The following is an 18,117-nucleotide window of genomic DNA, read 5'->3' on the forward strand; positions in this document are numbered from 1 at the left end:
GAGTACTTCCATTATTACTATGCATTATTTGGATACTTTTTTTAATTGGAGATATGGGTCGCCAGTAAAATGCTATATGCCCTGTTACCTATGCACCCAGTATATATACTGTATGTTACATCAGATTGTAGTTTTCATAACAATTATTTTTCAAAACACACAAATACATTTGGCATTTTGCACAGACCACCCTGGTTTTTCATTTGTATCTTTATAATCTGTATTTCGATGAATTTTCATTGTTGATGTATCAGGGAAAGGGATTCATTCCATCCAGGCAAACATCTTTCATGGGTTGAGGACTTTTCCCTGCTTTCGCTCAACTTTTTCCTCACCTTCAAAACATTCCAAAAGTGAACTCCTGTACGTGGAACTACATTTTTTTCATACTTACAAAGTACTGGTGTAACAACCATACCTACCACATTACAACACCCTGCACAATCACTAGCGTACGTAAGACCGACCTTTGGGGGGAGCACATTGGGTTCGGGAAGCACAAGGAATCTCTCCCAGAGAAATTATGAGCCACTAACCTTCAAAAACATTTTATATAAACAGAAATTGATAAATATAACATACTGTATAAATGGTTTTTTTTCCGATATTTTAGTTTTTTACTAAAATATTTTTAATCGTCTTGGCAAGGGCACACACCTATGTTCTCTCCTGCTTATGCCTCTGATCACAAACGTATAACCTAGAGATGTGAGGTGAGAATATTCTCCTGGATGTAAAAATTTGAAAATAATCGAGAATATTCATTTTTCTTTTAGATAATTAAAAATTTTTTACTAATTTTGTTTATATTGTGAAATATAAATCAGTTTTCATTGCCTGAAACATTTACAACAAAACAATTTTTGGTATAATCACCCCCAATGACAACTTTAGTTTGAGAATATCATAACCTCTCTCCAGGTCATGATCAGAGGTTTTAAAAGTTTAGTTATAAAGATTTTTTAGAAACCTTTAGATTAAAACCTTAAAAAATTTTAAAATTAGATGAATTTTCAGAAATAAGTTCACAACAAAAGAAATTAAACCAAAGTTGTTTGATAAAGGAATTATATAATCACCTTCATTCTAAGATACAGAACTGTTGTTTTCTTCAATGCACATACACTTCAATTCTGTATCACTCACATTTCTTTAAAAGTTGTGCAATTCAGCCCTGTTGGTTTAAATTTCTTGCTTTCAAACATTAATATTGTGGTCTACAAACTAGAGATGTAAAATTCTCAAGAATAATCTTTCAGAGAATATTCGAGAATATTCTCGAATATTCTCTGGTACTATTATATATAACTTGAGAATATTCTTATAAGTTCTTGATGAGAATATTCTTATCGAAAATAATAAAAATTATTCTGAGTTATTAATAACTTCAGAAGAAGTTCTTCCAGAGAATATTCTCGAATATTGTCCTCGATGAGAATATTCTTCAGTTATGCAAATCTTTCCAGATTGTATTATCAAGAATATATGTAATAACATGTTTTATAATAAATAATCTTCATAAATAACTTGAAAATAATTATTATTTTCGATAACAATATATTCTCTAATAATTTATAATAGTAGTCCTTTGAGAGAATATTCTCTGTCCCCGTCTCTCTTCCCGTTAAGAAGATGGGAATATCGACATTTTTAGACCACAATATTTAAGCTTAAAAGCAAGAAAATTAAACCAAAAGGGCTGAATTGCACAACTTTTAAAGAAATGTGAGCGATACAGAATTTAAGTGTATGTGCATTGAAGAAAACAACAGTTCTGTATCTTAGAATGAAGGCAATCATATAAGAATAGCTTCCTTTATCAATCAACTTTGGTTTAATTTCTTTTGTGAACTTATTTCTAAAAATTTAATTTTAAAATAATTTTTTAAGGTTTTAATATGAAGGTTTCTAAAATCTTTATAACCAAACTTTTAAAACCTCATCATGATCTGGGGAATATTCTGAGAATATTCTCGAACTAAAGTTGTCATCGGGGGTGATTACACCAAAAATTGTTTTGTTGTAAATGTTTCAGGCAATGAAAACTGATTTATACTTCACAATGTAAATAAAATTAATAAAAAAATTTAAATTATTTAAAAGAAAAATGAATATTCTCGATTATTCTCCAATCTTTACATCCAGGAGAATATTCCCACCTCACATCTCTACTACAAACTGTAATATACCCATCTTTTCGATGGGGACAGAGAATATTCTTGAGAATAATTCTCTCAAAGGACTACTATTATAAATTACTTGAGAATATTCTTATTGAAAATAATAATTATTCTCAAGTTATTTATCGAGATTATTTATTATAATACATGTTATTACATATATTCTTGATAATACTCTCTGGAAAGATTTCGGTAACTGAAGAATATTCTCATCAAGGAGAATATTCTCTGGAAAGACTATTATTAATAACTTCAGAATAATTCTTATTATTTTCTATAAGAATGTTCCTCAGTAATTTATGAAAGTAGTCCTTCCAGAGAATATTCTCAATAATTTTTTATGTAACTATATACATAATAAATAACAGAAGAATATTCTCATCAAGAACTTATAAGAATATTCTCAAGTTATTTATAATAGTAGTCCTACCAGAGAATATTCTCGAGAATTTTACATCTCTAGTATAACCTCAGGGATGTTACTTCACTAGAAAATTTTGTGCCAACGTAAAAATAAAAAGGTAGGAGAAACTTATCTTTATGCTACGCACCATAATGCGGAGAATCACTATTTTAAAAAGTAGGAAATGAAGAGAGCAATTCTTGGATTTTCGAAAAATAAATTTTGTCTTTGGATTCAGAATAAATATATTAATCTATTAATTTTCATTTTTTCTTATAAAAGCCCGTAAAACCACATTTATGATACTTGATTGGATAAGGTTTTTCTTCAAATTATTTTTTGGAAAATTTTATGTAAAATATTAATTTGTTATATGAAGTGATATATATGTGCTAAATAGCTCAATTAATCCTTTGAAGGGCAGACATTTTTTCCGAACACCCATAGAAAAAATGTAAACAGTTGCACCTGCACCCACTATTGGTTCATCCTCCCACTTTAAAGACAAGTTATTAAGTTGATTTGATATATACTTACTCTCATCAGGAGGTTTTTATTTAGGAAATTCTCTCGCGACGTCTTAAATCATTGTTACCCCTCTCCCAAGGGGGTCGTGACCAACACTTTGGGAATCACTATATCAAGGGGGTGAAGAAAGAAAACGCTTTCCAGATAGTTGTATCTTAAAGGGGGAGGGGCAGAATTTCTAAGACAATGCCCTGGTAACAACCATTCTAAATTCAGTTAAAGATTCATAGGCACTTAGTCTATTTTTTATTTTATTTTTGTGATACTTAACACTAGAAAGACTAGTCGGGGGACTATATCTAGAAAGACGAGCAGGGATCTGTGTGACCCCATAGCTTTTCCTGTGAGTATCTTAAATATTTTAATGACAGAATAGAGTTATAACGCAAAGAATTATTGGGTGAAACCGTTGATCTATTAATATATTATTATTCAGTTTTTAAAGCATTCACACATAGTGAGTGTGCAAATGACCGACCTCTCTTGATGTGATTCAGTGTAGAGGAAACTCGAGGTTAGGAGATTTATATTTTCTATATGCCCAATAAGATTTCAGTGTTATATCACCTCCTGGGGTTTTAAATAGGATCAGTGAGTGTGATCTTTATTCATAATGAATAAACATCACACTCACTTCCAACAGCAAAAAAAAATGAAATGAATAATTTCATTTTTTCGCTGTTGGAAGCACTGGCAATGTTTTTCCTAAGGGTTTCAACGAAGCTTGTTGATTTAGATTTGAAAAAATTTCACATAATTCCAGTGATGCTAGATCAATACAGTAAAACCTTGATAAGTCGTCACCTCAAGGTATCAAAAAATTATGACAGCTTAAGCGGAGTTCCATCAGTTTTAATGTGCAATGTTATGAAAATCGTATAAATTTAAAGTAATATGACATTTATTAAAATATGAATCAAAATAACAATACAGTCAAACCTCGTTAGTGCGTCACCCGTTTAACACCTCACTTCGCTTACTGGGTCACTTTTTGGAAGTCTCAAGTGTCCTCAGGCGGGAATTGACACGACACAGCTATGGCTTACTCCATTTAACGAGTCACTCTGCATACTAAGTCATATTTTTTCTCTCCCAAGAGTGACTCATTAACAAGGTTTGACTGTATATTAATAAAATTTCTAGATTGCGAAAGAAAAAATAATAGCAATTTTTTATGTTTTTTTATCTCTTATTACTTAAATTATTGTGGTGAAATGTACTGTACACTTTGATTTATACTAGTAATTTTTAATTTAGACTAACAGAGCAACTGTTTGAATAAGTAGCTTTTCTTCATAACAGAACTCTCTATTGCACATTAATTTTACATATACATCAAATTTAATTTTAGTGTTAGAATTCTTCATCATTAGTTCATGATGCAACTACAAAGTAATCTCGAACACTGTTGACTTGGTGGAAGGGCCCTGGGCAGGGAAAAGTAAACAGAAAACCTCAACTTGGGAAAGAATGTCTAATTTTTTTCAACAAAGATATTTTGTTTAAATTTCAAGCCCTAAATTAGTAGAATCCATGCTTTCTATTATTATTTATTATCCGTGCCCGTGTTGCACTTTGACTTTAACTTGATTAATTTGATTCTTCAATTTACATAGAAAATAGAATCATTCTATTAAATTTCTAATCTTTTAATCATTATTTTATAGTTTATATTTCTGTAGTTTAAATTAAAAATTTAATTTTAGTGTAAATTACTATAGTTTAAGTTAAAAAAATATAATTTAAGTCTAGCTTTTTTTTTTTTTAATCACTATTAAATTTCTGAGAATTTCTAATAAATATTCTAAGAATGACCCAGCAAAAGAAGTTATCTCAAAGTATGTTGAATCAAATTGAGTTAATTTAATCAAGAGCAAACTCAAAAAGAAACACAGCATTTTAAATATGAAGTGGATAAATTCTGGTAAAAGAAACAAGATCAAACATTCAAAAATTATTGAAACTGAAGAGAATAAAAGCACTACTATATATACAAGACTTGCATCAGCGGCAAAAACAAGAAAAATAATTACTTTTCTAATGAGTGTTACAAGTCTATCCTTTAGTGGTTTTTTTTAAATTAGTGATTACCAAGTCTACAAGCTAAATCTAAAAACACTCATTTTCAAATTATTTTTGAAATCTTAAACACACCATGTGTTAAAAATGTCTATGTTAAAAGCCTCTCATTTGTTGATATTGTAGAGAATATAAAAATATAAATATCAAGAAGTCTCAAAATTTTGTAAAATATAATTATTTCTTCTAGATGAAGTCTCTATGTATTTTGTACCTTAAGGGGGACACCCCTTCTTCTGAGCTTAAATAACACTATTTCTTGAAGCAAAATGTAATCCTGTGTATGCTACTTGCTTATATTATATAAAAAATGTGTATTTTATTTACTGCCAAAATTTTAAAATGCTACATAACTGATAAATGCTGCTATAAAAACAACATTTTTCCTGCTACAAAAATCAAATTTTCATTTTCCACCCCTGCATCATGGTACCACAGTAAAATTTTACTGTGTACCATCGGGTCATGTTGGAATACCAGGCAACAAGAAAGCAGACACTGCACCTTAAACAACATCTACCATTGATAGTAATCTGTTGGTCCCTGCAAGTGACCACTTCCCAATCCTCCAAGAAGTGATGCATCGCCGCTGGCAGGATCATTGGGACACTCAAATAAATAATAAACTACATGCCATCAAGCCCACACTCTGCCTTTGGTGTTCGAGTTGCAGGACTAACCAGAAGGAGGAGGAAGTCGTGCTCGCCCGGTTGTGCATAGGACACAGTCGGCTCACACAATCATACCTTTTATTGGGAGAGAGTCAACCAGAGTGCCGATATTGTCAGTGTATTGACCATTGCTCATGTTTTTACTCGTTCATATCACCATCATCATTTTATGACCTCTTTTAGTCAGTCATCTTCCCCTTTGTGACATTTTATGTGACCATTGCGATGCATCTCATTTTTAAATTCATCAAAGCCATTGGTTTATATGACAAATTATAGTTTTTAGAATCTGTCATTGTTTTATGTTTTTTTCACACATACTTTTATCTTTTGATATGAAAAGAGAACAAGTTTCATCTTATTTGTATATGGTCATTTGTTTTTGGTGCAGCTTGACCTAATTGGTCCTTGTACCAATAAAATCTAAATCCAATCCAACAGGTTGCCAGAGTTTACTTTGGTTCAAAATTTTTTCATTATATTCAAAGTCATTTCTTGTACAGTAAACTATAAAGACTAATATCAGTGCTGATATAGTCTTTGCTATATCAGTGCTCATTAAATCGAAGTCTGTTACACCCAATTTTTTTTAAAACAAAAATATCAGAAACATTGTACAAGTAGAATCCTCATTGTTCCAAAGTAATTAAGACTTTCTTTCTTTCAAACCGAGCACAACTCAGGAAAAATTTACTTCTCCCTGGCGGGGAATCAAACCCTGGTCTCCTGCGTGACAGGCTTGGATACTTACCACTATACTACAGAGGACAGTGTGTGTAATTAAGACTAGGGCCTAGCGGCAGGGCCGTCATTTCAACTTTTTCCGGGGGGGGGGGGCAAAACACATGTATTCAATGTATATATATACCATTTTTAGTGTATTTTCAAAAGCAGGGGGGGGGCAATGGCCCTCCCCCCCCCTAAAAAACGGCCTGCCTAGCGGGTTCGATCGGCAAAAAATTCAATTACCAAAATAACTTTTTAAATTTTTTTTACTATTAATGATCCCAACGTGTTACAGACCCGAAGAAATTATTTTTGTTACTGTAATTATTATGCTTTTATAACTGTTTTTATTTCAGAATTGAATTAATTTAATATTTTGATATCAATTTATCGTTAGATCTGACCCTAAAGATTATGCTTTGAAACAGATAGAAGGCACTGGGATATCTATGTCAGCATGTAGAGAAATAGCGGTGAATATACATTTTGTACATTCTCAATATAGTGAACTTATATTGGATGTTCAATAATTGTGTAAATACATTGAAGAAATTAGTATATTTGAATGTAATTTGCAAAAAAAAAATTTATTGAAGGTCCTGTATTTTTAAAAATTAATTTGTAAAAAATAATTTTCTTAGATGGCATAGATAAGAGCAGAAAAATAGACATTAAAAAAATTGAACCAACAACTTCTTCTATTTCTTAAGATTTTATTATTCATGAATAAATAGGCATATGTATGTATATATATGTTACAGTAAAAGCAAGAAGAGTGGTAAAACCTAAGTCGAGTTAGTAAAAGCCAGAAAAACGAGTATAAACATATACATTTCAGGCTTTTACCAAGCACTTCGGTAAATGCTGATATTTAGCAACTTTCATGAAAATTAGTAAAAAATGCAAATTTTCTGATTTTCATAAATTTGAAAACTTGTCATTTATTAATTGCAACGATCCTGATGCTAATTAAGCCATAATTAACTAATTAGTCATTCAAATTCGTCAAAATTAGTAAAATTGCAAAATTTTCTAATTTTCATAAATTTAAAAGCTTCTCTTTTATTAATCACAACCATCCTGATGCTGATTAAAATCATAATTAATTAAATAATTAGTCATTCAAATTCAGTGAACAATTCAATTTCATTAATTTTCATAAATTTGAAAACTTTATTAATAATTGCATCGATCTTGATTCTAATCAAAATCATAATTAACTAATTAGTCATTTAAGTTCATGAATTTTCATAATTTCCCACACGCCATCGGGTGCACATGTTCCGTATATTTTAATGATAACTGGCAGTGAACTGTAAATATAGTCCACCGATCACGAGAAGAACACTGGCTACGTCACGTTGGACGATTCTATTATTTACTTTTAGGTAAAGGAACTGCCCATCGAGAATAGGGCATTAGCAATGGTGCTCTCCCGTTTGGCGTCTTTAGCGCTATTTCGGCCTCCTAGAAATTTCACTAAAAGCGCCACGGCAGTGCTCTCGATAACGTCGTCATCGCAGTGTTTTTGTTGCGTAAACACCGGCTGTTCGACAGTGTCGTCTTAAGGCATTGTATCATTAGATTCACAAAAATAAGATCTGGTTGAAATTTTCCAGAATTTACGTGGTAGGGCCTCAGAAAAATCACTTGTCCCGGGAAAAGCCAGTGATGCTCTTCAGACGGCCCGGCTGCTCGAGCACTTACGGCACATTATTTTAATACAAAAAATATATTTTTTATTCCGCAGAAGGGATCGAAAACTCCAGCCTTTTTTTAATAATCAGTTTCATGCATCAAGTTGAAGCCGAACACTGCTCGTATAAAACATTTTCGACCATGGCCCCCAGAAGGATGGGCTACTACACCGCACACCAACTCCGGTCATGCATCGCCATACGGTAATTTCCAACCAGTGGAGTTGGGTGGGAAATGAAGGCTCCATCCATCAGTGGTCGCCCTAGGCTCGGTAGGTAAAGAACTTTCTTCGAATGTTCTGTGCCCGGATTCGAACCCATGGACCTTGATGGTAACCTTCATAGTGGCAGACGAGCTGAATACGAAGGATGGGCTGACAAAATCCAGCCTATAGGAGAATTCTTATAATTTTCCTTTTTTTTCTACGCTGTAAATTCAGAATGGACGGCCGGTGAGAGATTCCAACCAGGATCCCTGTTGCAGCATGAGAGGACCATTCTTCTGATGCCCTCAAGCATGGCCCCCACATCTTGCAGCAGATTGGAATCTTTGACGGTCAATCTAAAATGAATTTATAGTTGTAAAAACTGATTAGAATCATCCAGGACCCCAGGGCTGGATCCCTGTCTGCCCTGCCCTTGGGGAGACATGCCCTTAAGGTGGCTATAGACGTAACTGCAAACTTGACAATCAGGCATGCTCAATCTTTTTATTTGTCACCTATTTTAAAAGCCCATACGAGTAGCTTCTGTCGACGTCGAGAAAGTAAAAAAGGAAAAAAGACAATGATATGGCTATAACAGAAGGTAAACAAAGGAAGAATGGCTAATAGGTAGCAGGTGGCATTCTCTTGCTGCGGTATAGAAATTAAACCGAAGAAAATGCCATATAATTTAAAGTAGTAATAAATTATTATTATATTAATAATACTCCTTTTGTATTAAATTATTAATTTAAAGTAATTTAACAATTTATTTTATTATTTTAGGAATTTAATTATTAATTTATAGTAATTTTACTCCCTTTATTACTAAATAAAAATTTTTAAATTAAAAAAATTAATTTACTTCCAAAATTTATAACAACAATTTTCGAGTACATCTTTTAACAAATGTCAACACAAAAAGCGCAGCTCACTCAAGCGTGAAGACTGACAGAGTTCACTGAAGCGTGAAGAATACCCACATACAGAGATTTGCGCCAAGACAGCCTTTACTGGCAACCCGGGATAATTTTTATCCTTTCCCCGTGCCGAAATAGATCCTCTCCAGAGAGGGGGGTTCGGTAACTCTTCTCGTGATCTGAGGACTATACAGCTCATTTCTGGCTTTTTTCACCTCCAGCAACAACCAAAACCAATTGGCAAAAGTCTGTTCCTCTACAGCTATCAAGTACAAGCCAACACATTTTTATAAATTTAAAAACTTGTTGTCTATTAATCATCATGTTCCTTATGATGATTCATGAATTACCTAAAATCATGAATTCATTTACAAATTTTGGAAAAAATATGTTATACAGTTGTGATATCAATTGTAATAACTGTAATTTATAAATTCTGAAAATGATTGATTACGATTGTCTTGGCAAATTCATTGAATTTAATTTATAGTTATTTTGCCAGCTAATGTTTTTCAAAATGGCCAAAAATCTTATTCCTATTAATTATCTTTAAACAAATTTCCAATCAAAGTTGGTTCAAAAAATTCTCTATATTGTGGGTTCCAAGCCCAGTGGGTAGTTGTTCTATTTTATTTTCTGCAATTTTTGGAACTGCTAAAAAAACTGCTATGATAAAAAATCCAGCCTGATTCAAAACCACCTGTCTGAACCATCCTGTATGAACTGTATAACTTCTTACTCCTTTTTTGTTTACAAAAAAGGGCAAAATTTTGTCGGACAGTGTTATATACTCTACGGAAAGTTTTGAAGCTACATGTATTTTAAAGTGTGTATACATGTGCTACATGTGTTTATTGTATTTTAAAGTGTGCTTTACTCTAGATATTTTGAAAGGCCTCATGTGAGGCATTATCTTATTAGCACCGCCCCCTCCAGTGGCTCAAGCTTATCCGCCTACCGAGACCGTTTAGTCTTATCCGAGGATGATGCCACTCTCCACTTATCCATACGAAGGTTTGACAGCTGGCTGATGCGAAGATATATTTAGGAAAGAGAGAAAATTCATTTGCCTTGCGCGGAATCGAACACACTAGACTACAAAGGCACTGAACGGGGTCATACATGGACAGTCTGACCTAGCTCAGGCCAAACTCACAATTGTTTACCCTGCCACCAGATGGCGACTTATACAAGGATGATGTCACTCTCCATTATTCATACAAAGGTTTTTAACAGCTGGCTGATGCGAAGATATATTTAAGAAAGATTGAGATATTCGTTGCCTTTGTGATCTAGTGCTTCACCCTGAAAGTGAAAGGATGTGGGTTCAATTCCCCGCAAGGGCAGATGAATTTTCTTTCTTTCTTAAACATATCTTCGCATCAGCCAGCTGTTAATAAATCTTTGTAGTTTAGTTTTACCCTAATGTTGTAGGATGAAGCTTAAGCTTGGTGTTGTCTTTATGCAGTGCTGAGGCCTGGTGGCAGAATGATATTGATTCATATCATTAGCATAAACCCCACGAGGGACATGAAGGATGGCGCTCCCCCCATCCTGAATCAGACCTCATTGGCACTCGACTCTGGATTTATTTTCATTTCTCCGTGCCAAGTATTTTACTGGGCAGGATTGCAGCGTCTGATTTACAAAAGTAATCCTGCATGGCCTTTGGGCTGGGTCAGGAGTGTGTCGATGCATTATCCGCCGCCGAGGTGAAAGCTTTGTGTGCCACCCTAAAGATGATCCTGGTGGGAGGCTTACAAGGCTATAGCCCAGGGGCACCTGGGATAAACTTATTTTGTCTTTAGAAGAAAGCGGCACACCATTTTTTACTGAAAAAATATGCGTCAACATACATCATGTTTTTGAAGAAAATGTTTTGCTTTCAAAAGCAGGATTATCTATCTTGTTTTTTAACCATTCATGATTACCCCAGATAACTCAATCCACAAAATAGCATTCATGAAACATCGTCACTTACACATATCCTGTAAAGATAACAAGATGATTTTTATTAAGAAATTTATTTCAAAGGCATTTTTATGATGATGCAGGGACTGAGCAAATGAGAAGCCGAATTATTTCCTTTGCGTTTATTTTACTGTTCCTGAAAAATTACTGCTTGAGATCACCAAAATGCACCTTTGCTTCTTATGATAGATTATATTTTTGTTTCTGATTGCCATCCCAGGCCCTGTCTTTTTCCACGAGTTTGCTCAACAACTCTGTTGTCAGCTTATGGATCAAAAGTGTGATGTTGAATTTTTACTGTTGGAAATTTGTAAAGATTTTTGTGTCCTGAGCTGCCGCCCCCTTACAACCTACCGCCCCTCTCGTACTCTCGCTTAAGTCGCCTCTGCCCTCTCCTCTCTTTCAGCTCAAACAATTGTGGTGAAGCTTACAATTCTTGTGCATTTTCAAGAAGACAAACTAATTCTTTTATCTCCCACATTTTCCATGATGTAGCATTTAAAAAGTGTTATTGTTCAGCTTAAGGCTCAGGGCCAGATTAACCATTAAGCAAAATAAGCACGTGCTTAGGGCATCAGGAAAAAGGGGGCACCACAAAAAGTTAATAAAATAGGGGTTTTTTTTAACAGTTGTTTTCCAGCCTGAAGCATACGGCAAACAATCATAGAATTTTCAATTGATTGTATAGCTGAAGATCGTCATTAAAAGAATCGCACTAATGCAGAAAAATTAATAATATTACAAACTAGAGATCACGTTAATGCTGAGTTTTTTGGAATGATATTTCGTTCAATTTTCATGAAGTAAGCTTGAGCTCTCTTAACAGCGTCATAGGACCCTTGAGTAAACTGATTTTTCTGAGGGCCCCCCCCCCTCCTACCTAGATAAAAATACCTGCCTACCGATTTGCATACTAACTGTCATAAATTGTAAATAGGTCTAATTGCCATGAGGGCTGTGTTGAGAGCACTTAATTGCCTTGGATTGTGTCCAAAAGACGCACGCATTAAGAGTAATAGATGACGGGAACTTGAAAATGTGTAAATCTTTGTGAATTTGGGATTATCAATTACACTGTTTTAGGGATGATGCAATGAATGGGTGATGATGAATTCAATTCGTTATCTTATCCTTAATTATTATTACTCATGCTAAACTGTTTCAGCGTTCCTCTGGTATATAACCTGCAGCAGTAAACTAACCCCGAAAACTAACTGCTTTTAAACTAACCAGCCCAATGAAATGCGTCAAAAATTTTGGTTTTCTCTGCGACTCATTCAGTCCAGTATGCTCAGTTTGAAATTTTGCGTAGAACTTTTTTTTTCCTAAATTGCATTGCAGAGGCTACACAGCCTAAACCTTTTTAAAAGTTTGATCTAAAGCTCCTAGAATATAGATGTAAACAGTCCTTAGACCGGCATGACACTATTAAAGTATTTAAAAAGTTCTTAAAAAACTAGTAAAATGCAACCGATCAGCATATCAATGTTATTTGTTGTTTTTCAAGTTTTGAAAAAGATCTTTCATCAAACTTTTATATATCCTGGCCCTAGTTTTATCCACTGTAGAAGTAAAGGAAATGCTAGCTAATGTATATTGCAACTCAAAAATGTATCAGAGAAAAGGCACCCAATGACTGTGGTTCACCAAGTATAAGGTACCTCTGAGTAATATCGGCCATACTAAAATTCAGTGGTTGCTTTTGAAGCCGGTTCATGAAATCCAAACAAGCAGTGGATGGCCAAAATATCTTTAAAAAAAATTTTAAATCTAAGTTCTGTATTTTTGGAAAATATGAAACATTTCAAAAACTTCCAAAGGTATTCCAAAAAATAAATAAAAAAAATCCAAGAGTTGGTATCGAAGACTACAAAGGTTTAGACAGCTGGCTGATGAAGATAAATCCAAGAAACAAAATTCAACTGACCTTGAGGGGAATTGAACCTACTTCCTCTCACTTGCCGGGTGAGAACACAGCACACCAGACTACAAAGTCAACGAATCCTCTTTCCTTGCAGCTTGTGTGTGCTGAACAGGCCCGTACATGGACAACCAGACCTAACATGGACTGCTGTCAAAACTTTTGTAGCAGAAAGTGACATCCTTTTCGGATAAATTGCCATCTGGAGGCAGTGTCAGAAATTGTGAGTTTTGGCCGGAGTTACGTCTGGCTGTCCATGAACGGTTTCATTCAGCACACACAAGCTCTAAGAAAAGAGGATTCGTTAGCTTTGTGGCCTAGTACACTCACCCCGCAAGTGAGAGGATGTGAGTCTCCATAAGGGAACTTGAATTTTCTTTCCTGGATTTATCTTCCAGCTGTCAAAACCTTCGTAGTAATAGCGACGAGAGACATCATCTTCAGCTATTATCAAAGCCTTTGTATATAAGAAAAGAAAAGCATTAGCAGGAGGAGGGGGGAAGAGACCTTCAATGCCCATGCTTAGAAATATTCACACTATAATTCTGCCTTAGATTAATTACTTAGGAAATATAAAATTTCATTTAGTTATTTATTTATTTAAAGAATCAATATCGAGTAAAATATATTTGTGAGGACTGGGGGGGGGGGGGGACACACAAAACCATTCCAGTGCTCAGGGCCTCCAAACATCTGAATCCGGCACTGTTAAGGCCCTTACACACGCTCAGCTAGATGCTGTCTTTTAAATCTTCTCTTTCCTTTTTAGAATGTGCTAATCTTGTCAATCTTAAATGGATGGACTTGAGTTCTGTTCGGGAGATGTTTGCAGCAAAACTTGGAGGTATGAGTAGGGCGACCATACGTCCTGTATTTCCCGGGACATTCCTGTATTTTCACGTAATTTTGGCCATGCCAACTTTTTCGTAAAAACATTCCGGTTTTCTCACATATTCTCAATGAAGCTAACTTTAATTTCAGTCTTTATTGAAATTACTGTATTTTCAACTCATAAATTATGATTGTAACAACTATCTTATATATAAATGTGAAAGTATGTCTGTCTGTCTGTATGTATGTTCTTTATACAAATCTACAGTTTTAGGCCGATCGTCTCCAGATTTTGCATATATACCAAACAGGACCGGGATTGAACCATAGGCTACTTTAAAAGTTCGTCAGAGCTGGGCAAATGCCTGAAATGGGCGGAAAAACTGTGAGCAACAATGGTTTTGGGGCCTCAACAATTACTTTTGGAACATTTACTTTGGGTACCGTGATTTCCAACAATGCGTTTCAGACGTGTATATGCCTTTACAATGGTTTGTCACTGGTTAACAGGTTTTTGCCAGTTGTTAAACTCAGTTCAAGAACTTGCAGACAAAGTCTTCCTAAACATTGAACAAAATCACCGAAACCATGAGTGGCTTTGTGAGAGAGCGATTCTGGCACTGAAAAATGACAGTGCGAACAAGATCAACGAAAAAATCCTAAAAATTATTCCGGGAGACTCCACATCTTACAAATCGGTTGACACTGTCGCAGACACAGAGCAGACAGTTCTGTATTCTGCAGAATTTCTGAACTCTTTCGATATTCCGGGTGTGCCACCACACAATTTGACCCTCAAAGTCAGAGCACCTATAATGCTTTTAAGAAATTTGGAGACACAGAGACGCTGCAATGGCAGCAGACTCTGCGTGAAGAAATTGCACAATTATATCATTGAATCACCTATTTTAACTGGATGTGCCAAAAGAAAAGACGTCTTCATTCCACGTATGGGGTAATTCAAGTATTACGTCAGCATCGGGGTGGGGAGAGAGGGGGTTTTGGATTTGCTGATTTTTGATGACAGGGGGAGGGGAAGTTTGAAGGTTGCTTATGTCATCAACCACCCCTTTTTGAAGATATGAAATATTCTAAGCTGCTAACGAAATTTTGCTGGGAGGGGGGGGGGGGTCAGTGTTTTGCTGACAAGGGGAGGGAGGGGGTCAAAAATGGCTGAAAATCTGCTTATGTAATACTTAAATGGCCCCTATCCCAATTATCACTGAAGAAATGCCATTCACTTTATAGCGATTACATTTCCCGATTCATTTAACTTTTGCCATGACAATCAACAAAGCGCAAGGCCAGTCGTTAGCAGTGGCAGGTATCAACCTACTTGAGCCCGGTATTTCTCACGGACAGCTTTTCGTCGCCTGTTCGCGTGTGATGAAAACATTGAGAAAATTTTGACCCGTTTCATGAAACGTCTATGCAGGGTACGACCTCAGTATGCACAACAAGGTTCATGGTTTCTTGTTCACAACAATGCTCACCCTCACACAAAAAGGGTGAGGTTTTTTCACCAGGTTTTTTCCTGGCAAAAAAGAGGGTGGTGCAAATTGAACATCCACCATACTCACCAGATCTCAATCTTCCAGAAATTTGTACATCTACAGTACATCTACATTTTATCGCCCAATCCCAGAAATTGGTACACCTACACACCAGATGGGAAAACAAACAATATTGTGTATCCACAAGCGATTGCCTCAAGTTTTTAAATAATATGTTTAAAAATAAAAGTAATTATTTCTTACTTGATGCCAAATTTTTTTTGATTAAGAAATAATAAGCTATACATATATGAATTTTTTACGGGATGGGCAAAGTCGCCAGGTATCAGCTAGTAAATAATAAAATTCATCTCACATATTTGTCATCATTTTATCATAACTTTTCGCATTCAGTAAAAGAGTTTGCAAAGATGTCAGTTTTTATTTGGCAAATCACTCAAATCTTTTGTTCTTAAAAATCTAACTGCTTATTATGATAGCTTGTCTATGGATTTGAAATAATACCAAACAAGCACAATACGTCTTTTGTTCTTAACTTCACATTCGTGTGAATCTAATTTTACCATAACGAACAATACAAAAAATAAAAACTGATTGCAAAGTACAGTGCTCATGCAAAGTACTGATTACTATGTATGATTTTTCGTCGGTGGGCCACAAGAAGAAGCTTCGAAGGCCACATGTGGGCAGTATGCCATGTGTTGAAAGCTCCTCCTTATGAAAATTAAAAAATTCACAATTTTAGTAATTTTCACGATTTTAATAAGCATCAGGATCTTTGGGATTGATAAATAGCAAGCTTTTAAATTTAAATTCAAGCTCGAGCTTACTTGCAGCCTGCTTGCGAAGCCTCATATGGCGTCCCTAATGGTAGCCCTGGCAGAGGCCGACAGGGCTTCAGTGAAAGAGACCACGAGATAATCCTGACTTTTTTCCATAAGAAAGCAGCACACCATTGTTTATCATGAAAAATGCTTGTAACCATACATCCTGCTTTTAAAGTAGAATTTTTTTTTCTCTGTTTTTTTTATTCCAGAATTATTTTACCATTCTTAATAATGCCAGATAATTTAATCCTTGAAAAAGCACTTATATTTGTGAGCCATCATCACTTATCCTGTAAAGATGATGTATAGTGAGGCTATTTTTATTAAGAACGCTTTTTCAAAGGTGTTTCTGATACTCCAGGGACCAGTGAAGTGAGGAGCCGAATTTTTCCTTTTCTTTCATTTGTCTATTATGGAACAAATTCCTTGTGAGGGAACCAAAATGCACACTTGTCCCTTGTGATAGAGTACAAGTGTGGCACTTGGCCATGCGACCCATTGTGGCTAAACTTTGCGCCGCTCGAGAAGGATGCTATGTTAAATCTGAGGTGAATGGGTAAAAAAAATTCCATTGTCCAAAAAAAAAAGTCGAAGAAAATGTTTTCCGTCTGCTCTGGAAGGAGGCATGGATCTAGGGAGGGGGGGGGGGATGAACACCCCAATCACACCCCATCTCAAGCGAAGTATGTAATATTGCCCTCAATGCGATGAATTATCATTCATGAAATTTTCTTAACTTCTGTATGATAATATTGCATTCGATCAATCCGTTGAAAATATCAACATCTTTGATTAAATAACAAATTCAAGAAAACTTCGACTAAAAATGGGAAAGTCGGAATGGAGAAACAATAACTGTCCGTGGGTGGAGATATGGGTGGGTGTGTCATCATCACAATTGACATCATCATCATCGTGTCCCCCCCCCAGAAATAATGACTATTCGAACATAACATTTCTACTTAGATGAATTTATGGCATTATCAATATAAATATGTTTAGTAGCACCTGCACGTGAACGAAATCGTTGAAGGGCTGCAATAAATGTACTGGGTGTAAGATCACTGACAACTTCGATATGAACAGCTTTCGGACAAAACATACAAAAACAGTGGTATATTCCTTTGTCGAAAGAGATCCGTTGTCTATATTGACAGGCCCTGTAAAGTCAACTCCACAAACTGAAAGAAAACAATTCAAAGAGGAATGTTGCAAACGGCCTACCACCCATAAGATGCCATCACCACAACCTTTAACGGATGCATTTTCAGAAGAGGCATCCCAAGAAATATGTTCAGTTGGTTCCAATGAATTAGAACGCCACATTCTCAAATGAAAACCATGCTCTCTGAAAACACTGATAAGCTGCGGCTTCAAACAAATGTTTATAGCACTTGTCAAACCATCACAACCGTATAATATATCGTCAACATATGTGTCCTTCTTAATGACGTCAGCAACAGCTGATAAGCTCTCTTCACAGTTCAAAGCCATGTGATACAATGATCTAGTAGCGAGAAAGGGGGCCAATGATGTTCCGTAATTACCGTGCACAGTTGATAATTGTCCTGAAAATACCTGTCACAAACTCTCTCATCAGGGGGGAGAGAGTTTTCATGGGACACTGTAGGAATCTCATCAGAACC

General features: G+C 35.1%; 1 protein-coding gene across 5 annotated transcripts in view; it reads left to right on the forward strand.

The window, feature by feature from the left end:
• Cdk8 (cyclin-dependent kinase 8) overlaps nt 1-18,117 on the forward strand; it is a 170,158-nt gene that overhangs the window by 22,882 nt on the left and 129,159 nt on the right. For all 5 annotated transcript variants that reach the window (XM_089236458.1, XM_089236459.1, XM_089236456.1 and 2 more), the window contains one exon: nt 6,985-7,060. In XM_089236458.1, coding sequence (XP_089092584.1) covers nt 6,985-7,060 — 76 coding nt within the window. The remainder of the gene's footprint in view (nt 1-6,984; nt 7,061-18,117) is intronic.

The sequence above is a fragment of the Pholcus phalangioides genome, unplaced genomic scaffold, assembly GCF_987345545.1.
Source record: "Pholcus phalangioides strain wild (caught in Gottingen) unplaced genomic scaffold, Ppha-v1.0 ptg000009l_1, whole genome shotgun sequence".
Classification (NCBI taxonomy): Eukaryota; Metazoa; Arthropoda; class Arachnida; order Araneae; family Pholcidae; genus Pholcus; species Pholcus phalangioides.